The 23486-nt window shown below is 40.6% G+C and overlaps 3 protein-coding genes across 3 annotated transcripts; 2 read left to right on the forward strand and 1 right to left on the reverse strand.

Moving 5' to 3' along the window:
* Positions 1-61: 61 nt before the first annotated feature.
* LOC109633310 (tumor necrosis factor receptor superfamily member 5) lies at positions 62-6885 on the reverse strand. Its single transcript, XM_020093093.2, has 8 exons — positions 6426-6885; positions 6157-6282; positions 4982-5128; positions 4804-4897; positions 4610-4686; positions 3515-3613; positions 1706-1858; positions 62-1125 (listed from the first exon to the last, which is right to left on the reverse strand). The coding sequence occupies exons 1-8, from the start codon at positions 6487-6489 to the stop codon at positions 956-958; spliced, it is 930 nt and encodes a 309-aa protein (XP_019948652.1). The 5' UTR covers positions 6490-6885; the 3' UTR covers positions 62-955.
* LOC109633063 (ovochymase-like) lies at positions 6786-20116 on the forward strand. The gene is made up of 25 exons (XM_069537623.1): positions 6786-6959; positions 7386-7783; positions 8383-8581; positions 8677-8857; positions 9555-9680; positions 9918-10111; positions 11009-11159; positions 11265-11380; positions 11472-11553; positions 11642-11776; positions 11861-11935; positions 12416-13218; positions 13882-13931; positions 15391-15604; positions 16597-16780; positions 16875-17009; positions 17393-17598; positions 17687-17834; positions 17952-18070; positions 18159-18237; positions 18360-18494; positions 18818-18892; positions 19025-19230; positions 19320-19531; positions 19675-20116. The coding sequence occupies exons 2-25, from the start codon at positions 7761-7763 to the stop codon at positions 20039-20041; spliced, it is 4215 nt and encodes a 1404-aa protein (XP_069393724.1). The 5' UTR covers positions 6786-6959; positions 7386-7760; the 3' UTR covers positions 20042-20116.
* Positions 20117-21304: 1188 nt separating this feature from the next.
* On the forward strand, positions 21305-23326 carry c1s.2 (complement component 1, s subcomponent .2). The gene is made up of 7 exons (XM_020093073.2): positions 21305-21430; positions 21603-21706; positions 21787-21921; positions 22039-22113; positions 22196-22398; positions 22490-22701; positions 22889-23326. The coding sequence occupies exons 1-7, from the start codon at positions 21405-21407 to the stop codon at positions 23247-23249; spliced, it is 1116 nt and encodes a 371-aa protein (XP_019948632.2). The 5' UTR covers positions 21305-21404; the 3' UTR covers positions 23250-23326.
* The last annotated feature ends 160 nt before the right edge of the window (positions 23327-23486 follow it).

The raw sequence follows: 23486 nt of genomic DNA on the forward strand, positions 1-23486 counted from the left end.
CATATCTGAAGCTTTTTATGAAAACTGAAATTTGAAAACCTAAATTCCCATTCCGGCAAACTTTAAAAGAAGGTAGAAAGTTTTATTCTTTTGGCTTCCAACAGTTAAAATGTTCATTTCTTTGTCTAAATCATCTGAATTTGCAACAAAATAAGTTAAATAAGATTAAAGCGTTATTACAAGAACAAACATACCTTAAATTAAAATAAATTGAAATTGAAATTTTATATTTTACTGTCAACAAGTTCCATGAGAAGTCTAAACCCAACAACACATAAATGCTTTCAAAATTTTATGTCAAGTTTGTGGGATGCGTAGACTGTGCATAGATAGACACTGGGTCTCCACTTCCTCCCACTGCCCACAAATCTCCGAAGTCTCCATTTCCTCCCACTGCCCAAAGCTCATTAATTCAGACTGATATAAATCTTAAAAAATACGCCACAAATAGATTTCGCTTTTGGCAACAATGTACATATATTGCAATGAGGAATAACTTGTATATAGTTTGTCCACATCGACAATATTTGTATGAATAGTTTGTGTTTGGTATTTTCATGAGATTTGTTGACAAGAAAAATATAGAAAATAACAAGACATATCCCTTAATTGAAACAACAATGAGCTAAAGACTTCATTCAGTGCGAAGCTCCAGTCACAGTAAAGAGCTGCACCAGTGTTTGCTTTGAACAGTTAAATCTGCTCATGTGATAAATCTGTCAGTTGTCTGTTGTCAAGATACTGTAAAAAAAGTTACGTCACATGGGTAGAAGTTCTCAAAAAAAGTCCTGCAGGGGGCGACAAACATTCAGCGACCCATAACTCTCCACAAAGTTAAGGCCTATACTCCTTTTTTCTTGTTGGTATAAATAGTTATAGTTTAAGGCTCTCCAGCATCTCAAGGTTGAGAGTGACTATAAACTCCATCTGTGCTTATACAAGAACTTTTACTCCGTTATGTCCCACACCACTCGTCCTCCTGTGGCTCTGAGTGGCTCCTGTGGAGGTTGCTGGTGCGATATCCTGCAGCTGCAGTGTTGTGACTGGATTCAGCAAATGAAACAGAGACCTTCAGCGGGGTTATGGGGAGGCTAATGTCCATGTCGCAGCTGACCAGATCATCATCTGCGGAGGGAGAGGAGGAGGATGAAAATCAATACTCTGTGTGACCAACCTTCACAGGAATGTCACACTGCTGTCTGAAACCCAGACAGCTCTTCATTGAGGGGCTGAAAGCCTTTATGGAAATGGAGGATCCGTGGACATTTTGGGGCTCAGGGTTTCAAGTGAAGTGTGTCATAACGCATCTTCTCTCTACTATCACCATTTTAGTTTTTATTTTGTGTTCCTCTCACCAGCTGGAGGAAGCAGTGCTGCTGTCAATCACACACAAGGTATACATATATATAAATATAAATAAATCAGTGATTTGATTGGTTTTGGTTTATGTTTGTAAAATATACTCAGCACATCGGAAGGTGATGCACTTAGTTAGATTTAAAACCCACGGGACTGTGAGTAATTCAATCACATATTGGAAACAAGTGGACACCTCATCATCCACATCATCCTTATTATTATTACATGCGTCTAAACAACCAGGTCAGTCACTGTTGAGATCTTTTGTGATGGCAAAGAGATCAGTAGATTGAAAGCTGTAAATCTTGTGTGTATGTGCATGCAGTCGTGTTCAAGGATTCATCACCTGGGCTGATAAGTGTTAACTTGCATTCCTCCATGGCACAGCTCTCTTGGCAGTAGCCGTTCGGCTCTGTGGACGGTAAAGACTGATCCGGCAACGTCACCAGTGCTACGGGAACCACCTCTGCCGTAACAGGAACACTGGACCTGACTTTCACTGAGAAAAAGCAGGTGATACTTCTTATTACTGTGGTAAATAGTTGTAGAAAAGGCCAATGTATCAAGTGAACAGCAGGTTAACAACTTCTGTCTGCATGGTAACTCTGATCGGGCTCGAGGTGACACAGCTTTAGCACCAATCCTCTTTCCGATGCGGTCTTCATATGCTGCAGAACTTTTCATACTTTTCAAATGTTCCCCAGCTCAGTGTGACTCATGATGAAGTAATTGTCTTTTAAGGAGACTCATATTTATGTTAATGATTTCATTTTGGGTTGTTACTTGAAAAGGTTCACATGCTCTATGTTCAAAACACATATCCATCACTCCCCTAGTCAGCAGCTTCCAGAGTGTGTAGGAACTGGCCGTTCGGTTAGTCCCTGCTGAAGGTGCCTTTAGCTTTTATTCTCAAGGCCACTGAATATGCCACCTACTTACATCAGAGACGCTTCAATGCAGTCATCTAAGAAGTCTAAACTAAAAACATTCCTTTTGGTTTCTAAATAATACGTGTCATGCTTGCTATTAAAACCCGTCATGTTCTGAATAAGAACGTTTGCAGAGAACGAGGCTGAAGTCAGATTTGACGCAACAGACTGCACCAGATTCCAATGGGGTCACGTTTCTAGGGTGGAAAATAAAATAATCGTATCAACAGAAAAAACATCAAAAGCCTCCATACTGCTCCTGTGGTGTCATCCATGTGTCCGTAAGCCCCAACATTCAAATTGGACTCGAAACGGTGTCATTTACACCAGGTTTTTTAGCCTAAATGTCTGATATTATTCTCCCCACGACCCACATTCACACCTCGATCACAGCATATTGTATGGAGGCATTATATACATTTTTCTGTTGGTTTTTTTATGTTTGTAGAATTGGTCACCATTTACTTCAATTGTATTGGATTTGGCTGCAACGCTGTTTAAAACTGAAACTCCAAAATAGTTTTGTGGATTCAAACACTTGACCCACCCCCTCATCCGCAAAGTGGTGAGTAGATATTGTGTGAATTTTCATTTTTAAAGTAGCGCAGGTTGGCCCTAAACACCTGTTTACGTGGTTTGTGGTCAGTACTGAGACAACAACACATGTATTGTATTTCTTGTGTAAATTCCAGAGTTGGCACATTCAATGGAAATACAGTAATTCATAGCACACACGTCAGTGAACAACATTCGGTTGTGGGACTGTGTCACTTCGCACAAATTGTTTTTCAATATGAGTTGGCTGCCTGTGAAGTGTGCGTCACATTTTGATTAAGTGTGTCAGGCTGAATATGTACAGGATGTGGTTTCCCCCATTCAGTAAGTCAAGCTCATGACAGGCTCGTCTAAGATCATGTTAAACGGCTTTGAAATAAAACCTAAATTTTATGCTCTTGCAACACATTAATTATATTAATATGAGAAATCCGGCATGTAAATTGAATTTGATCTTATTTTAAGTGTTATTATTCTATATTCACAGTACAGGAAACAGTGGGAGGGGAAAGACATGAGCACTGACTGATGACTTAATTCATGTCACAGTTGTGGCCGACATGCGTAGTTATTGTCTCTGTACACAGCTTTGTCAGGAAGACTTTTTCTTTCTCTTAAAAGTACGGGAAGAAAGGTGACGAAACCAGCGCCTGGTGACGCTTTGCACATACCTGCTCTGCGCTTTGCCCTCCAGACGACAACAGCGAGAAGGACAAGTGCTGTCAACACAAGTCCTGACCACAGGCCTGCGGGCAGCATCCAGGAACAACCTGACAACAAAAGAAAATATGATAAACTTGTTGAGAGGAAGCCAGTCATTTTAAATATTGCTTATGTTTCCTCTGTTTATAATGAAAATGATTGGGAAATGACAAAAAAGGCTTTATGCATTTTCCTCAGCATCCTCATTCAGTTTCTATGTTGAATAACAATTGTGTTGGCATGAAAACCACACTCTTTCTGAGTAATTTCACACTAAGTGGTTTAACACAAAATATAATCTTATCATGTTATCTAAAGTTATTTCATCTGAGGTTGTCTGGGGTCTTTCTGTGGGGAGTGGGGTCTCCTCATGTCTGCTTGGGTCTTCTGCTCCCTCCCACAATCCAAAGACATAAAAGGTGGATTGGTCTAAATTGACAAGATTTGTTTGTTTGTCTCTATATATTGGCGACCTGTACAGGGTGTACCCCTCCTGTCACTTAATAACAAGTGGGATTGGCTCCAGCTCCCCTCTGACCCTCAAAAGATAAGCAGTATAGATACTGCAGCCAATATGGACGGTCATCCTAAGAGTTTATTTCCTACATTCTAAGCAGTTTGATTGATTTCTCAGAAAATAATTCATGGATCTTGATATTTATGAGATCCAAATAAAAATCTGGATCTACTGAATTTAAATGTGGCTTGATAAGGGGACTGTCGGGCCTTGGTGGACGTATGCACTCTTAGGGTCCATCTGGTGCATGTGTTTATACTCCTCTCATGAAACATCTGTGTGAATCCTCTTTAAGTGCCTCAGATTCATTTACTGCTTCGAAATGATTTCAGATCGTTCTCACTTCTACTTCCTCTCTTAGTAACCTGGTCATATGACAGATAGGAACTGAGGGTCAACAGGAACTCAGTCAAGAACTCAACAGGAGTCTCTTAGAAAAGGAACATACGCTACGCTACAATGCACAAATTAATTTCCTTTCGAAACTACAAGATGTTGAGATCTGAAAAGAAGAAACAATATTATGAAGTTAAAACTTTGGACTTACGAGGTAAACCATCACCGCAGATGGAATTGGTTGTTTTGGTTCCCTGAATTGTGAGCTCTCTGCCTAAGTCCGCGCATCTGGAAATGACAAACAAAAAAAATATCAGAATAAAGTGTTTTTAAATTGTGCATGTTTGTCCGAGGAATGTATGAAAAGCACAAGGGAAATTAATACGAGAGGAGACAATGTCCTACCTGGTGTGTGTTTTACAGCGTGAGATGAAATCTGTTACGTTGCTGTAGGTCCCCTCCTCACACGGAGCACAGATGGTATCACTGGTGCGATTGGCTGCAAGAAGGAATGAGATGTGGAGTCATTTCCACTGACACTTAGTGCTGAACTGTACGAAAGGACCATATTCATTTTCCCCACCTAGAACCTGCACTCCTTCACCCGCAGGACACTGGGTCACTGGCTGGCAGTGGTCACACTGGTCATTACTACAGTAGAAACCAGTCTCACACTCACACTCCGTGTCCTCTGAAGCTGAACAGTTTTTGGATTTCCTCTGGTTGTTTTCTGAAAATGTCACAGAGAAAAATGAGTCAACTGTGGACCAGTCCTCTCTTCCATATTTCTTTCTGGGTAAAGTATTAAGTACATTGAATGTGACTCAGTGGAGTGCATGCAGGGAAAATTATACATGCCTTATCTCAAAAATGCCAGAGATAAAAATGACTTGATCCTCCCCTGATGCAGATCCGCACCCAAATTTAATGTAAATGAGGTTTCATCAACAAATTATATGAAATTGTCATATCGCCGGTTGCTCCATGAGTCTTTGTGGTTATTTTGTGTCTCTTGTATTGTGTGGCAGTTTTGTCCATGAAGCCGGTTTGTCCCTGTACCCTGTGTCATTTGTGTCTTTTTATGCTTGTTGCGAATCTGTTTCATGTGTTTTGTGTCTCTGTAGTTGATTTATGAATTCATTGTATAAAAATTATGACTGATGTGATTTTTCCTGGTTTCTGCATCAAACTATCTTGTCTTGTGACACATTTTACCTTTGACAAAACAATTGCAGCTCCTGTTATGTGAATATTACTGTTGTGATTTCAAAAATATTTCCATTCTAGTGGTTTTATTACTTTTGCACTGAGGTTCTGGTCCAGGAAGACCCCCTGACCTCTGGGGCCCCTGGGCCTGTGTCTAGGGGCTCCAATAAATAATATGAATCATTCAACTATGGGAAAAATGTTCCACATGTTGTAAAACCCCTCTTAAAGGACAAGCAGTGTAGATAACGGATGGATGTTTTAGGTCTTCTGAGAATTACTTTTGATGTTCGGCTACACAGATAAAGTGTAAGGAAGGGTTTACCAACCCTAGCTTTACCTGAGCGGGACTGCACATTAAGCTGATTCATCCTGAAAACAATGGCTCCCTTGCTGCCTCAAAAATGTGAATCAACAGAGCTAAACTTACACAATAGATTACTTTATTTTTAATGGATTTATTTCAAGAAGCAGTGTGTGTGTGTGTGTGTGTGTGTGTGTGTGTGTGTGTGTGTTTGGGAATAGAACAATACATGTACGTGTGTGACTTACTGGAACTGCACTCTTTGCAGGGATGGCATTTTGTTAAGTGATTTTTCGTGGCCGTGTAAAACCCATGTCGACATTTATCACACTGGGTCACTCTTGTGCCGTCACAATCAGCCTGCACATACGTCCCTGATGAAAAGTGTGATGTAGAGAATGTGACATTAATACAGAATATGAGTTGCACAGAAAAGCAGAATATAGTTTTACAGACCAGACACACAGTGGGATCTGCTGCATGGTTTGCACAGAGAGAAAAGAAAAAAGAGACTGACCTGCAGAACAGCGATCACAGCATCTTACACCTTTTAGGTACTTGTCCTCACTCGAGCAGTTCATCACTGGTCCCCCTCCTGTGTGTAAAATGTCTAATGTCTGCCTCCACACTCTAAGCCTGCTCCAGACCTCTGATGTTTAACTTGTCTCCGCTCACTGAAATCTCTCTTCTGCTGTTCACTCATTCAGCACTCACGTTCTTCTGTCTCCGCTCTCTTCCTGCTGTCTGATCTCTCTCCGTGACTACATGTGTTTCCCCCTCTCACTCTGTCTTACCTACTTCTCATGTCTTTTCTGATCCAACACGGTGGAAAACCCCAGCAACCCTCATCTGCTGTTTTCCCCCTCCATCTCTCTCTATCTCTCTCTGTGTCTCTCTCTGGGTCTCTCTCTCTGTGTCTCTGTCTCTCCTCACTTCCTTCCTGCCCTAGCCCTCTTACTGTGAGACTGTGTGTGTGTGGGTGTGTGTGTGTGTGTGTGTGTGTGTGTGTGTGTGTGTGTGTGTGTATGTATGTATGTAAATCAGTTTTAAGGTAAGGTTTATTTAAAACTTTGTTTTTTTTAATGTTAAGATTAGGTTTTGTTTATGTTAAGAGTAAGTTTGGTTTATGTTAAGATTAGGTTTGGTTCAGGTTAAGAGTAGGTTTGGTTTAGAATATCATTAGGTAAGGTTTATGTTAAGACTAGGTTAGGTTTATGTTAAGATTAGTTTTGGTTCAGGTTAAGATAAGGTTAAGGTTAGGTTAAGTGTTAGGAACGTATTGGTCCCCAGTTAACTTTGGCCTTAACTATGGTTAAAATTACGGTAAGTTTCCAGGAAAACAATAAATGTCGTCGTAATGTCATCTGTCATAACCATCTGTCAACATAAGTCATGGGGTGATGACTTTGTGTGCATGTGTATGTGTGTTTGTGTGTCTATGTGTTTCCATCACTATGTGATTTTTTGGCACCCGCAGAGCAGCACAATGGGACATTTCCTCTCTTCAGCACACCCGTTCCTTGAACTCCATCTTCATTGTTTCAGCTGAACCTTGACCCACGGAGCAGGAAAGTTATTGAGCCAAATATTAAACCTGCAGAGAGATTTTGAAACTGCTCTCCATCTGAAAGGTTTTTTGGCTCTGTGCTCTGCTTCGCTGCAAATGTCAACTCCCTCCCGCCACAATGCAAACGCACAAAACAATCTATGAATAGATTTATAAGTGCTTATGAATGCAAAATCTGAGTGAGACAGGAAGGGGACAGCGAGCCAGTTGGAGAAATGGAAAGTAAATGAATATATAAAGGGGAAGGTGAAATGCTGAGGTAGTTTATTTGAGAAGAGATTTGATATGATCACGATGATAAAATTGAGGTGAGTGAAAGATATTAGATTTTAATACTATAATATACTATTTAAGAGATGCTGACTGAATCATATTGGTTAGCGATAGACTCTGAGTACTTGTGTTGTTAAGGTTATGTTATTATCCACGTTTGTTTGCTTGTTGTTGAGCAGCATGATACAAAAACTATTAGAGGAATTTTCACAAATCTTTGTAGAAGGATGCAGTTTGGCTCAGGGAAGAATCCTCATAATTTTGGTGCAGATCTGGATCAGGGGGTGTACCCAGGAATTTTCTTTCTCTTTCTTTAACATTGCGAGACATTGGGATTTCTGTATTTTTGACATTTTCCTGCAAAATAATTAAAAATCAGTTACATTTAAGGAACTTATATTTATGAGCGTGTGCAATTTGGAGCGTCTTGATTGAATTTAAGGGGATTGTTGGGCCATGGCGGAGGTTTGTGCTCTTGTGGCTGCTTTTCTAGTTGCATTATGGTTTCCTTTTTGTTTGTTTTATGCACGGTTGACTTTCTCTGTCCCTCACATTAAATTCTACGCTTATGTTTTCTTTCCTGACTTTATGCTCCTCACACCTTCTCCCTGAAATTTTCTTGACATCCCTCCAGTCTCCTGCTTCTCCTGCTCTCCCGCTCGGCCCGCTGCATGCTGCTGGGATGGGTGGAGTCTCCGGGGTATCCCAATGGATACCAGCCCCACGCCAGTATGAACTGGAGCAGGTGTGCCCCCGAAGGTTACACCCTCTCCATCAGACTCCTCCACCTGGACCTGGAGGACAGCCAGGACTGTGAAAATGATGCCGTGAAGGTCAGGGGTCAAGATGAAGTCAAAATTCTCATAATAAATGACGACAACTGCTGCCCTCTAATTTTATAATTTCATCTGCCATCTCTTATTTCTAGATCTTTTCAAATAGAAACTTGATTTCTGTTCTGTGTGGCCAAAGGGACTATGAGGAGCTTCAGTCTGTGGTAAATCCTTCACTTGTCTCTTTCCCGGGCGGCTGTCTCTCTCTTTCTTTCCACTCAGACTACTCAAACATCAAGAGGCACGGAGGCTTCAGAGGCTTTTACACAGTGCAAGGTGAGACACAAAGAAGGAAACTCAAGTGAGATTTTCAGTTGTATCCTTCCAACTGTATTCCTGTGTGTTTTATAAATTGTCCCTATCAGGCGAGTTCACTTTGTGAGTCTAAGTCTCATCCATGTGAATACTTCTGTTATCAGGTCGTATTTTAGACATCAACTCACAATGGTTGCTAACTTGGAAGAAAATCAATCAGTGTACAGGAATTATTTTTCCATGGTCAAACGTGAATTCCAATTTGCTCCATAATAAATTGGTTAATATAATTATATTATAATATAATTATTATATATATTATAATATAATAACATATAATTATATTAACCGATTTATTGGTTAATTTAAAAATAAACCTCCTGATAACATTTTCCCTTCCTTATACCAATACCTGGACTGTGAATGGACCGATGCTAAGTACTGATCTGATACCAGTGCTTTTAAAACAAATGTGATTAATAAACTCTTAAACTTGTGAGCAATGATGAGGAGGAACATTTTAGTTTTATCTAAATTTAAGTTATATACTTTAAAGATGAAGTATCGGTTCAGTACATAGATTAACCTTTAACAAAAAGATAACCTGACAGCTGAAAGGGAAATTATCAGTATGGCTGTGGAATCACTGTAAGATGTGTATCAAATCAATCTCTCTTTATTTTCTACATTTTGACTTTTAATCAATTTACTCTCTCAGACTTTGACGAATGTGAGGACGACCCAGAAAACGGATGCAGTCAGTTCTGCCACAACACCATTGGAGGGTACAGATGCTCCTGTCGCCATGGTTACCACCTGGGAACGGATAAACACACTTGCACTGGTGCAAATAATCTTATTCTGAATTTATTATTATTATCATTAGAGGACAAATGACAGAAACAGTGGACAGACGTCAAGGAAGACTGTACAAAAGTGAAACAGGAAGTGAGAACCAGAGGAAGCAGAAGCAGCAGGGAGTCAGGAGGTGGAGAAAGAGAAGGATGAGAAAAGAAGGATGCTTATGATTGTGTTAATATTGATTAAAATGATGATAACAATTCATTCATCTTCAACACAGTGAGTTGCGGTAAGGATCTGTCAGGACTGAACCATGGCGTCATATCCAGTCCCTCCTGGCCCGGTTCGTATGGGGAGAACGCAGACTGTCGGTACACCCTGTCTGTGGAGGCCGACCTGCAGTTGGAGCTGCACTTCTTAGGGGTGTTTGATGTGGAGCAGAGCCCTGATGGTCAATGCATAGATGCACTGACGGTACGTGATGAGTCATAGTGTAAACAAAACATGTTTCTGAACAAAGAGGAAGTTCGGACTAAAGTGCTGAAATCATGGGTTTCACAGACGGTTCACATCCTATTTTGACCATTTCAGTATCTGTGTCACACATTTTGGAAGAAATTCTTCCATAACGTATAAAACCACAAATATAAAACACAAACTACTTAGTGAAATGATTCACCTTCTCCAAGTTAGTATTCAGTACATGTATCTTTGTGTGTGTAAAGGTGTCAGTCTCAGTTTTCCACATCAGGACAGTTTTTTTTTTTCTGAGTCAGCCACACCAGGTCATCATCTGGCAAATTAACAGCATTGCATTTCGCTTCTTCAAAGGGAACAGTTTTACTATGATTTTTCCTTTTCTTCATGGTTTTGTCACAATTCAGACTTGCTAGCAATTGGACTATTCACATACTAATTACTATGTAATTACCTGGTAATTCTACTGCTACAACTTGTCATCATACTAATTTTGCAGGTCTTTATTTATAATAATGATAATACTTTTTATTTATAGACGCCTTTCATAGCACTCAAGGTCACCTTACACGGCAGATAAAAAAAAAACAATGAATCGAAAACTTCAATAAAATAATTAAAATGAAATAAACAGTGAATAAGAAAAGTTATACAATTGAAATCTCCTTGACTTGACAGAGCTCATATCAATTTATCTGATTCTGTCACCTAAAAGATGCATAAAAGATAATCCACTGTAAGTGCTATGTAGATCATGGCTGTATTCTGTACTTTATACCTTTACTGTTGATACTGGATGACACACATACATCAGCATGTTTCACCAGAGTGAATGGAGCAGAGAAGACGTCAGGAGTCACACATGAGTCATTACCTAAGTTGTTTTGTCTGCAGATTGAGACTCCCTCTGGGACTATGGGACCGTTCTGTGGTCACACGCCTCCCCAGTCTCCCTTCCTCACCCACTCACATAGTGTCGTCATCCGCTTCACCTCAGATGGCTTCGGCACCAACAAAGGGTTCAACTTGCACTTCAAGACCAGAGGTGCTGGGGCCTCTTTGTCTTTGCCTTAGTGGGGAAAAGAACATTTGCTATTTGAAGTTTGCTGGAGACTCATCACTAATTGGCTCTTTGACATGTTAATCACAGGAAAGGTCTGTCCAGCAGTGGTCACCTCACACTCCACTGTGACTCCTCAGAGACCAGAGAATCACCCGGGTCAGACGGTGAAAGTAACCTGTGATCTTGGACATATTGCGAATACTGTGAGCGAACAAGAACCTTTAATAGCTCTATATTTGATTTAAACGTTTAAAGGAAGTGTTAAGAAGATCAAGTTCTCTTTTCACGATGTAGCAAGGCATCCTGGCCCTGTCATCGCAGTATGAGACGACGTGCCAGAGAAATGGCATCTGGGTCCCTAGCTACCCCTGCGAACGTGAGTCAGAGAATTTCTCATAACAATGAGTTGTTTTGGAGTACGTCTTGGTTGTCTTAACGCTTTCTTTCACATTTCTTACATATAGCTGTGAATTGTGGTCGTCCTGATATCCCAGAAGATGGCATCCTTCAGTTGGTGGGCTCAGAAAACTCACACACTTGGTATAAAGACCAGATCCAGCTGAAGTGCAGTTCAAAGTACTACACACTGGAAGGAGACGGTGATTAGGAAGCTTGCCCACTTTCATCTTCCTCACTTGAATCAAACAAAGTTCTCTTATTGTTTCCTCTCTTCGATCTTTCAGACACATACACTTGCAGTGCCGGTGGTAAATGGGTATCAGGCGGTGGAACATCACAGATGCCGAAATGCACTCCAGGTACAACTTCAAATACATTTCTTGCATTTTATTCAATATCAGTTCATGTGTTTGGATGGTAGCTCTTTTATTTACAGGCCTTAACGTGTAGTAATATGAAGAAACAGGTGAAACAAAGGGATATTTATTGTATCCATTCCTGACAATAGCGCAGAGCCGTGCTTCTTAAACCTTTTGCAAAATCCAACAAATTAAACCAAAAGCAGATTTATTTGTGTTGAACATGATGCTGTGAAACATACGTATTATAGTAATTGATTCCCATAGAATTACAGACCAAACTCTTCTATTCTGCTTCTATTCTACTATGTAATTACCTGTTAATTCTACTGCTACAACTTGTCATCTTACTGATTCTGCCGATTTAACTTTGCTTTCACTCAATCATTTCTTCATATGACTACGTTATTAAAGGCCAGAAAATGTAAGACATTTGGACATGTTTCCATTCTTATATGAATCTATGTGTGTGCACTTCAGTCTGCGGGACGCATGAAAAAGCCCCAGTGAATGCAGGCAGAATTTTGGGAGGTCGCAATGCAAACCTGGGAGAAATACCTTGGCAACTTCTAATAAAAGAACCATCTAGAGGAGCAGCAACACTGATCAATGACCGATGGGCCGTCACAGCAGCACATGTAGTGGAGAATTTGGTAGAAACCTCTTTGCGCCTGTATGGTGGATTGATAGATGGAAGGACAGCTAATCAACGGCCTGGTGTGGCTGTCATGGAGAGTGAGAGGATCATAATTCATCCCGGCTACAGCAGAGGTGTTTCTTCTCTGACTCGCACCAGTTATGACAATGACATTGCTCTGATCAGATTAGCCTCCAGAGTGAATTTTGACCCCAACCTCCTTCCCATATGTCTGCCGGAGGGGAAGAGGGGCTTGGTGGAAAATGAGCAAGGGACAGTTTCAGGCTGGGGGATGACAGAAGGGAGGAGCAGCAGCCTTGTGACGTCTCGTATGCTGAAATACGCTGAGATCGGGGTCTACTCCCTCAGCAATTGTCAGATCACACCTCGCACATCAAATGGCAGCCCCATGATTTTCACTGACAACATGTTCTGTGCCGGAGCAGAAGGGACGGACAGCTGCCAAAAAGACAGTGGGGGTCCGTTTGTAATACCAGCGATGTCTTCAGGAACAGGGCCGTATCGTCTGGTTGGTATCGTGTCCTGGGGTCCCCCCTGTGAGGAGAGGAAGTTCAAGGGTTATTATACCAAAGTTGAGAATTATGTCGATTGGATCAAGGAGACAATAGATAAGGTGGAGAATTCTTAGAAAGGGGGAAGACGCAGGTGGAAACACACAGTGCTACGAATCACAATACTGTAATCAGCTTCAAGACTGATTCAAGTCTCCAAAATAACAACTTTTATTAAATTTCGTTTGTAACCCTTATAATCAATGTACCACCACTGACAATGACATTAACACATTATAACTTCAGACTTCACTTTTATATTAAAGGAAATGATGGGAAATAAACTGCAGAGAAAGTGTTTCAATCGATTTGTCTTTTAACACATAAGCTTGGATACACACATAACATCTCAGGAACACTTAACTATATATGTAGCAGTATTTATATATTTGACACTACTATGCTAAATGGCCATGCAAGGCCATGCAGACAGAATGTAATTTCACAACAGACAGTATTGAAATCTCTAATTCTGGGAAGCCTCTACAGCTCATTTTAGGGAAGTGTGTTTGTGAAAAACACGACATCCAGCCCTAGTAGGCACATTGTGACAACTAATGCTAAAGTTGATTAAAAGAATTTCTTAAAGAAAAAATATATACAGTTCAATTATAACATAAGCAGGTCAGATGATCAGTTTGCTCATCTTACATAGGATTTTCTTTTGATCCTATCAATACTTACCTATAAACACTTACTTACATTGGAAGCATCATCTTCATTCATCCGATGTTTAGATTGAAAACATAGCCCTGACACACACAACACCTAAAGAGGAAAGCAAGAGGTGAGAAAATACACATGTTCATGGAAAACAACACACCAGTCACTGCCACTCAATGAGCAGCACATTGGGCCTAATGAGATACATACATTCACTCTCCTGCTCAGGTTTGATGTATTTTTTCATCTTCTTTTTAAATAAATAATTTGTGGGTTCTTATTGTCCACTTTAATTAGTTGATCTCTTCAACATATTGTATAAAACATGGCCTTCGTGTCACTTCCTCATGTGAGGTTACAACAATTCATCCTCTACTGCCACTTGGTGGTATAAATGTTTTTAGTCGAAACAGAATTTGTTCTTTTTATCCTGTAATTAACTGTGGGTTTTATATTTTCACTCTCTCTCTTCCTCCTATGTATTAATTTCAGTACTTTTTTTTAAATGGGTATTTTTAAAAACGTTTATGGATACAGTCCCCGCTGTTCATCGAAAATAAATTCTCAGAAATCCTAAAAAGAACTGGTTCAGAACTTGACTATGAATTAACGCAAGTGACTATATACATTTCAAAATCTTACTGCCTATAGAAAATGTATATATTTTAAGGGTTTCGCTCTGCCTCACAGTAAACTAGGTGGCTAAAAAAGTCAGCACACTACTTGATCAACAGCAGATAGTTGGACCTATTCTCAGGCTTTCAGGCTCGCTTTGAAAGCAACAGACAATGGGTTCAAATGAATTCCAAGGTATTGGCAAGCAACAAGTTTGGGGACGCTGGTAAAAAACACAATCACCCCCCTCTAGTGGTCGAATGAGTGTTGTAGACGTAAGACTTTTATAGTGGGTTATAAAATATGAGATTTGGCCAAAGAAAAATCTGGCTAGCTCCTTATGTTTTAAGTAATTATCGTTAAAATCTAATATTCTTAAAAAAATGTTAAAAGAGGTTTTCCCCAGAATTCAAAGTCGAGCATTTGTTTGATTTTGCCAAGACAAACAAGACATATTCCTGGCATTAACGTAGTGAGTTGCTAAACACAGGAAACAACACTTTTTTTTTTTTTACATGAATGTTTTACCTGAATGTGAAGCATTTGCTCCTACAACAGTGGATGAGATCACTCGCAGTTATTTAATCCAGAGATGGGGTTGACCTTCTGTATCGTTTGGTGAGTTAAATACAACATTTTAAGCCTATTTTGTACTAAAGCAGTTTTTGTTTTTCAAATTATTCCTCAATTCCAGAATTCACTGCAAATATCTGTTGTTGAACTGTCTCTTAAATCATTGTGTATTAACTTCTGTGCAATTACTGTTATTATTACTGTTTTACAGGTCGATTGATTGATCCATGTCTCAAAATGACACATATAAATCCTCAGTAATATCATGAAGTCGTGTTGACTATCTCACCCTGTTTGTTCTTTTCTGTTTGGTTCAACTTTGGACCAGCAGCTCAGACGACCAACCATAAACAGATAAACAGATAAGTGCTGACCCCGCTCATGCATCTTTCCAGGTTTCTGTTTGCGTTGGTTTGTGAGTGTTGGACGCTGCCAGACTCCGGGCCTCTGATGCACGGTGAGGTCCAGTCTCCCGGGTATCCGCAGCCTTACCCTCCCAACCTGCAGGAGCAGTGGGACCTCAGTGTGCCCGAGGGCTACCGGATCCGACTTACCTTCACACACATGGACATCGAAGCTTCTGCAGGCTGCGTCTACGACTCCCTCACAGTCAGAACCACATTTCAACACATATACAGCATTTCAATAAACAATAATGCTGCAGGGCTTGAATTTGAAACATAAAGTGTGACAAGCTGACAGTTAGTTTGAACGTCATCATCTCATTGGTTACAACTTTACATTGACACTATAAACCTATTCTATGAACGAGTCTCTTTCTTTTTGAACATGTGGTTACAGATGTGATGAGAGTTAAAGCAACATTATGCCACTTTTACTGAGGAACAGCGCCCTCTGCAGCCACACATGGTCATTTATTCTGTTGGGCTCCGTGTCCCAAAGATTCATGTAGACAAAAAACAAAACAAAACCTATCAACAAGTTGGGTGGAGGTCTGACTGCGTTGTCAAACTCATTGAGCTGAAACACAACTGAATGGTGGATATTACCCATGATCCCCGGCTTCTTGATCCAGATGAGATGCTCCTGTAACAAAATTCACCAAACTCTGTACAGAATTCATCATATGTAAAAGATTTCCTTGATGAAAATTGGAGATAAATGCTGCTGCTCATTGTTTTATAAAGCTTATTCTGGAAATTTATGCTGCAACAATCAGTCAGTCACACAGGAGATGGTACCCGCTCACCAAAGTTACATACACTGAGAAAAAGGAAATTGTTGGACCAACGCAATTGCTAACTTTGATTTGAAAAAACAAATCTGTGTTTTACCAATTGAGGTAATTTTCAGCGACAAACGGAGTTTCTACAGTGCAGAGCAAGAACCGGCGTTGAAAATTAAAATGGCACCATTCTCTGTGAACTATCAAACTAATTTTGAAGCTGTTATTTTAGGGTAAAAAAGCTGCATGGTGTTGCTTTAATCTTCTACTCGTGGTCTTATAAGCTGCCATGGACAGAGTATCCATTCCAGGACAATTCATGCATGGGACAGACGACCAACAACAAAGTACAACTTGGTGTTTTCACGGCAAAGATTCATCATGATTCATTTTTGTTCTTGATACATTCCTTCAGGTTCTCAATAATGGAAAGGTGCTGGGAAAGTTTTGTGGCTCTGACAACTCAGCTGATGGGCACCACCCTGGCAACCACCCCATCTTGTCTTCAGGCAACAGACTTACCCTCATCTTCCAGACAGATAACAACAACCCAGAGCGCCACCAGAATGTGGGCTTCTCTGCTCATTATCAGGCGATAGGTAACACTTCTTTGTCTTTGTTCACTCCCCCATCACTTCCTCTTCTCACAGCAGAACCTTCCCCCACTATAATCAATCACTTTGTCATCACCAGACATAGATGAGTGTTCTGCCCCTGAAGATGCCTCAGGTCCGCTCTGCACTCAAATCTGCCTCAACACACTCGGGTCTTACATCTGCTCCTGTCGCCACGGCTACGAACTTCGCTCAGACCAGCGCAGCTGTGTTTGTGAGTGTTGTGCAAATACACGCCTCCCCTGTATGTGGGTCAAACAGTTGTGACTTCAGTTTTGTCTAGTTTCAGCAATGCTATAACAGCTACTTTCTTGTGTTTTCATATACGTATGTTTGTTACTTAGCAAGATTTTGCAAAAACTACCCTACTGATTTCCATCAAATTTTGTGGAGGTGTCATCCAAGAAGGAACCGATAAAAAATGTTTTCACTCTCATTTTCTTTTCATTGATTTCCCAGAGAATAGTTATTGGATCTTGATCAAATCTGGATCTAGTGAATTAAAAAGTGGTTTCATAAGGGGACTCTTAGGCCTTGGTGGAGATATGCACTCTTTTAAGTACCAGTTTCTAGTTTCTTCATTTTCTTGTTGTCCAGTGTCCTGTGGTGGTGGTATTTTTGACGAGCCAGAGGGATTTCTTTTCAGTCCAGGATATCCCAATGCCCCACCTTACGCCGTGTCCTGTCAGTACTTCATTTCTGTAGAACCTGGCTTCACTGTGTCTCTCAACTTCTCTGACAACTTCCACATCGAGAGTGTGGACACGCAGCAAGGCCCAAGCTGTCTCCATCACTGGTTGCAGGTAACAAGAAGCCGATTCCATACACTATCTACAAATGGATTACGATACGATAAATGAACAGTGTAGGTTACTGCTCCTCTCTCTGAAGGTGAGCATTCCGGACAGAGATCACATAAAGCTGTGTGGTGCAAAGAGTCCAGGTCTGTTGGTCACAAACTCCAACACTGTCAAGCTGGAATACTACACTGACGACCAAGGCCTGAGCAACGGCTGGAGCCTGGACTACACCACACAGAGTGAGAGGGAGAGCAATGACCAATAAGCCAATGAGCACTTAAACTGACACAATGAATATTTGGTCCCTTCAGCTATGCAGTTGATGTTTCATGTATGCATTTCCATGGTGTTATCAGGGATGCAGTGTCCATTTCCTGGTAACGTGGCCAAAGGCAGAGTCACGCCGATGTTGACCGAATATTTCTACAGAGACTATATCCATGTGCGCTGTGCCCAAGGATACAAGCTGATGATGGTTAGATGAAGCTTTATTACAATGAGAAGTACTTTGCATCAACACAAACTGTCGACATATAATTGTTTTCGGCTTTTCCCTTTTTCAGGATGGTCAGGAGCTTGAGAGCTTTTCTACCATGTGCCAAAGCAATGGACAGTGGCACCTTCGTCTGCCAGAATGCCACAGTACGTCACCGTTTAGCTCAAACACATCTATTTAAAAATGTAATGGAACACAAACTCCTGATGACTTGTAACAAGTCTTAACAGGAAAAACCTTGACATGTCCCTCTTTTGTTTCTTTGCAGTAATTGATTGTGGAGAACCTGAACCCCTGCTGAATGGTGGAGTGACCTTCCTCTCTGGCTTTCAGAACCAGTACCGTTCTGTCATTCAGTACCACTGTAATGAACCGTTTTACTCGCTCCTTGGGGGCATGAATGGTGAGATATTTGCATACTAGCTGGGACCCCCTCCTTGATGGCCTCGTAATCCACTAAAGCCAAGCTGATATGAGACAGGTCTATGGAGGATTTCTGTGATTTGCGTCACTAGCTTGCCCACTATTACTGCTGTCGTCTAACAACAAAGCTGCAGTTGGACACAAGAAGAAAGTTTTAATGCCCCTTGGCTTTATAACATGTACACATTAGCTGTTTGACTGAGTTGAAGCCTGATAGCCTAAGACTATTAGCTGGGTTTAAATTAATCTTAAACCAAAATTAACACCAAACCATATTTTTCTTTTGATCTGCCTACCCCTCAGTTAGCTCAACCTGTGAATCAGACAGAAAGTGGAGATCCAACCATGGTGATGTTGTCAGCCCAACATGCCTACCAGGTATTGGTTGTCAATGCAAAAGTAACACCATGCAAAAAATATCTAAGTGTGCAATTTTTTCTATGATGAGAACTTAAGGTCTGTTCTTGTGTAAAACTTCATTGTGTTTGTGTATATCTGCATCACACCCAGTTTGTGGTCGGCCAACACAACACCTCTCTGCCTATCAGAGGATCATTGGAGGCAACATTGCTCCAGAAAATACCATCCCCTGGCAAGTGCTAGTGAGTGTAAATGGAGGAAGAGGAGGAGGCATGGTGATCGCAGACCGCTGGATTATGACCGCAGCTCATGTCGTAGTACAAGAGGGAAACTCTGCATCAAACGACACTATACGGGTGAGTGTGCCACCATAGTTGTTAGCTGCATGCCCATACTCAACATATTTTTACACAGACATTCATCTTACATATCTGTGGATTTGCAGATTTATATGGGACTTACTGATGTTCGGACCTTGACGATGTCTCCTGTTTATGCTGCCTCAGTCCACATTCATCCTGAATACAACAACCCCAGATTCATAGAATACAACAACGACATTGCCTTAATCAGACTGCATGATCCGATCACATTCAGAGCATCAGTTATGCCCATATGTTTGCCAGCGCAGGATACATATGTCACTGGCATGATGGGGTAAGAAAACAACTGTCATGTTTACATTTTAGGATGCTGCATAAATGCTTATTTATTTTCATCTGTTTCAAGCTTTTCGACAAGAGACTGTGGTGTGCTTTCTTCTTCTGAGTTCACCATAACTGTATCTATCTCTTTTTCAGAGTGGTGTCAGGTTTTGGCATTACAGAAATCGACAAACGACGGATTTTAACAAATAAGCTGAAGTATGTGCACCTCCCTGTGGTGGACCAGGAGACATGCAGTAAATCAGTTGATTTGTATAAGCAGGGAAGGAGCAACGTACCAAACCTGACAAACAACATGTTTTGTGCTGGAGTCCCTGAAGGAGGGAAGGACTCCTGCCAAGGTGACAGTGGAAGCCCCTACGCCCTGAGTGACAACGGAGAGTTCCGGGCTGCAGGGATTGTCAGCTGGGGGGTTGACTGTGGAAAGCAGGGAACATATGGAGTCTACACCAAAGTCGCTAACTACGTGGACTGGATCGAGAAGACCATGCAGGAGAATTAAGATTTACAAGTAATTCATGATGAGAAAATTGCAAAATCTAAAACAAAACGAATTTTGTTCTAAATAAAAAAAAAAAAAAAAAAACACCTGTCTACTTTCTGGTTACAACCCTTTAATCGTACCCCTGCTCATCAAAGATAGAAGGCCATTATGTTAGGTGGTGTGGACACCCACATGCCTGTGAGCCTCAGCAGTTCAGGTAGCTGTCATGCACAGTTGAGTTGAGAGCCTGATCGAAGTCCTTTCTGATTCCATATTATCTCTGTTCTAGTTGAATGTTCAGAAATGAATAAAGGCCAAAAACATTGCCTCTTGAGGGGGAGTCCAACTGCAGCATGCATAAATATATTGACTATGTCCAAATACGCTAACATTATGTTTTTAACCATTTTTTAAAAATCTTAAATCTTTTTAAGCTTGATCCAGTATTACACAAAGATGATCACAATCAGTTACTATGTCTATCCTTTCAAATTTGATGAGAAAATCAGTGTTAGTAGGGTGTAAAATGGATATAAAGCTTAACATAAGTTTTTATTGTTTACATTTGGACTGAGAAAGGAAAGATTGAGCCAATGTGTGATCTTCTACAAAACAATTGTTAGCTTAGCAACTGCTAACTCAGGAAAATCAATAATCTATCGTCTAAATAATAGGCAACCCAACATTAATCCCTGTGGAACACCATTGTACACTTCATTTTACTGAAAGAAGCATCATAAACTTAACACACTGCATCATATTAGATAAACATGTCCAAAGAGAAATTAAATTTAGAGATTTTTGCCATTGAAACATTATGACTCACTGTATTGATTGCTTTACACATATCTAAAAATACAGCACCAACTACTATTCATTTAACAATCCTTTGTGAGATTTGGTCCTATAAATGCAGGGTAGAACATTTGGTGGAATTCATATCTCGACTATTGGAGCTTTTCAAAATGTCCTGAATTGATTGAAGAAATATCATAAAGCTTTTTCAATAAGATATATTTCATCAGTGTGTCTACAAAAGTTTTAAATAGTTTTTTGACATTTTCAGGTGTGTATATGAGCAAATCCTTTTTTTTATTTAATTGTGTGAGTGTTCTGGTGAAAGATTCTGTGTGTGAAAAGCTGAGGTTTTAAGTGTAGTATGTGAATGAGTCTGGCTTCATACTTGTACATCCAAGGTACTTCTGAATAATGTCACTGATGGCGCCTCCCACCTTTGAACAGCAGCTCTCATTTGCCAAGATAAACAAAAACAACTACTGGGAGTTCAATGTTCAGTATAAAACGGTAGGATCCATTTGAACTTGACACATCCCTTTCAGAACAGTAAACCTCACACAAAATCTAAATACTTCTTCCAGACATGGGTTGGACATTCGCTGCCATTTGGTAAGTTAGATTATTTTTTAAACAAATTTCTAAATGTAATCATAAAATGCTTTGTAGCTGCTAAGAATGGAGCTTCTTATCATATGCAATGCAATATGCATTGTCTACCATATAATTTTTTGTAAAGTGCATCACACCTCCGTTCCAATTGTCTCTTCACGGACCTCTGCAGGTTTGTGTGCGTGTTTGTGTGTGAGTGCTGGCCGCTGCACGAGTCTGATCCTTTAATGCATGGAGAGATCCAGTCCCCTCAGCATCTCCAGCCTAACCGAACCGGTTAGTGGAACCTCTCTAGGTAATTTAAAACATACCTCATTGGCAAAATATTAAAATGTCTCTGTTATGTTTTTCTGCAGTAACTGAGTGTGGAGAACCTGAACCTCTGCTGAATGGGGGGATGACCTACCTGTCTGATTTTCAGAACCAGAACGGCTCTGTTGTTCAGTACTTCTGTAATGAACCATTCTATTCCCTCCCTGGGGACGCAAACAGTGAGAATTTCACATCCATCACGCCAAGAAAATATCACTACTAATGCACATGTGAGCACATTAATCTTTATGTATTTGATGGCTTGGTTGAAAATAAATCTTGTGTTTGCTCTACAGCTATATTCACCTGCGGAGCAGATGGAAAATGGAAATCCAGCCACGACAGTGTTGTCACTCCTACATGCATAGCAGGTACCTGTTGCCTGTGATACAACTTAAAGTCTGTTCTTTTGTAAATCTTCATTGTGTTTGTGTACATCTGCATCACATCCAGTTTGTGGTCGGCCAACACAACACCTCTCTGCCTATCAGAGGATCATTGGAGGCGAAGATGCTCCAGACAATACCATCCCCTGGCAAGTGCAAGTGAAATATATAGGAAGTGGAGGAGGCATGGTGATCGCAGACCGCTGGATTATGACTGCAGCTCATGTCGTAGCACAAGAGGGAACACCTGAATTTAACGACACTATACGGGTGAGTGTGCCACCATAGTTGTTAGCTGCATGCCCATACTCAACATATTTTTACATAGACATTCATTTCTACATATCTTGTGGATTTGCAGATTTATATGGGACATACTGATCAGACCTTGATGGTGTCTCCTGTTTGTGCTGCCTCAGTCCACATTCATCCTGATTACAACAACACCAAGAATGTACAGTACAACAACGACATTGCCTTAATCAAACTGCAAGATCCGATCACATTCAACTCATCAGTTATGCCCATATGTTTGCCAGCGCAGAATGCCACATATGTCACTGGCGAGATGGGGTAAGGAAACAACTGTCATGTTTATTTCACAATTTATTCCTTTGTAATTCATAATTTTTCCGCTCCTCAATTTGTTTTTTTTCCCTTGTTGAGTCAACATGTGAATATTGTCCAGCTTTAAGTCAGAAAACTGATTTGCTTTTTACTTTTGAGTTCGCCATAACTGTGTCCTCTCTGTCTTTTTCAGACTGGTGGCAGGCTTTGGCACTACGTCTGTCTACAGCCGTCCAGCAAACAATTTGCAGTACGTGCACCTCCCTGTGGTGGACCAGGAGACATGCATTGATTCATTTAGTTCATATATGCTGAGATGGAACAAAGCACGAATCCTGACAGACAACATGTTTTGTGTTGGACTTCCTGAAGGAGGAAAGGACTCTTGTCAAGGTGATGGTGGAAGCCCATATGCCCTGAGGGACAATGAAAGTTTTTGGGTTGCGGGGATTGTCAGCTGGGGGGTTGAGTGTGGACAACAGGGAACATATGGAGTCTACACCAGAGTCGCCAACTACCTGGACTGGATCATGAAGACCATGCAGGAGAACTAAGATTTACTATATTAAAATTTGTTCAGTCAATTTTTAACAAACAAGAAAGAATGATGACAATAAAATGATGAAAAGTAGCAGATTGATTCAAGTAATAATTGTCGGGTCATGTCTCTTTAATTAGAGGGTATTTATTCCAGTATCTACTGTAGGTAAACCATGAATTAATACTTCTTTGTGCACCATGAAGGATACCAAGTGTATCTGGCACAACCCAACACTCACAACACAACCTAA

This window comes from Paralichthys olivaceus, chromosome 13, assembly GCF_024713975.1.
Source record: "Paralichthys olivaceus isolate ysfri-2021 chromosome 13, ASM2471397v2, whole genome shotgun sequence".
Lineage (NCBI taxonomy): Eukaryota > Metazoa > Chordata > Actinopteri > Pleuronectiformes > Paralichthyidae > Paralichthys > Paralichthys olivaceus.

What these genes read in the sequence shown, in the direction of transcription:
- LOC109633063 (XM_069537623.1), top strand. Translation starts at nt 7,761, where the DNA reads ATGATCACGATGATAAAATTGAG. An exon ending in AGGCTTTTACACAGTGCAAG is followed by an intron (nt 8,858 to 9,554) that starts GTGAGACACAAA and finishes TTACTCTCTCAG; the next exon opens with ACTTTGACGAATGTGAGGAC. An exon ending in TAGATAAGGTGGAGAATTCT is followed by an intron (nt 13,219 to 13,881) that starts TAGAAAGGGGGA and finishes TCCGATGTTTAG; the next exon opens with ATTGAAAACATAGCCCTGAC.
- LOC109633310 (XM_020093093.2), bottom strand. Translation starts at nt 6,489, where the DNA reads ATGAACTGCTCGAGTGAGGACAAGTACCTAAAAGGTGTAAGATGCTGT. An exon ending in CTGTGATCGCTGTTCTGCAG is followed by an intron (nt 6,283 to 6,425) that starts GTCAGTCTCTTT and finishes ACTTTTCATCAG; the next exon opens with GGACGTATGTGCAGGCTGAT. An exon ending in CTGCAAAGAGTGCAGTTCCA is followed by an intron (nt 5,129 to 6,156) that starts GTAAGTCACACA and finishes TGACATTTTCAG; the next exon opens with AAAACAACCAGAGGAAATCC.
- c1s.2 (XM_020093073.2), top strand. Translation starts at nt 21,405, where the DNA reads ATGGGTTGGACATTCGCTGCCATTTG. An exon ending in CACTCCTACATGCATAGCAG is followed by an intron (nt 22,114 to 22,195) that starts GTACCTGTTGCC and finishes CATCACATCCAG; the next exon opens with TTTGTGGTCGGCCAACACAA. An exon ending in TATGTCACTGGCGAGATGGG is followed by an intron (nt 22,702 to 22,888) that starts GTAAGGAAACAA and finishes TGTCTTTTTCAG; the next exon opens with ACTGGTGGCAGGCTTTGGCA.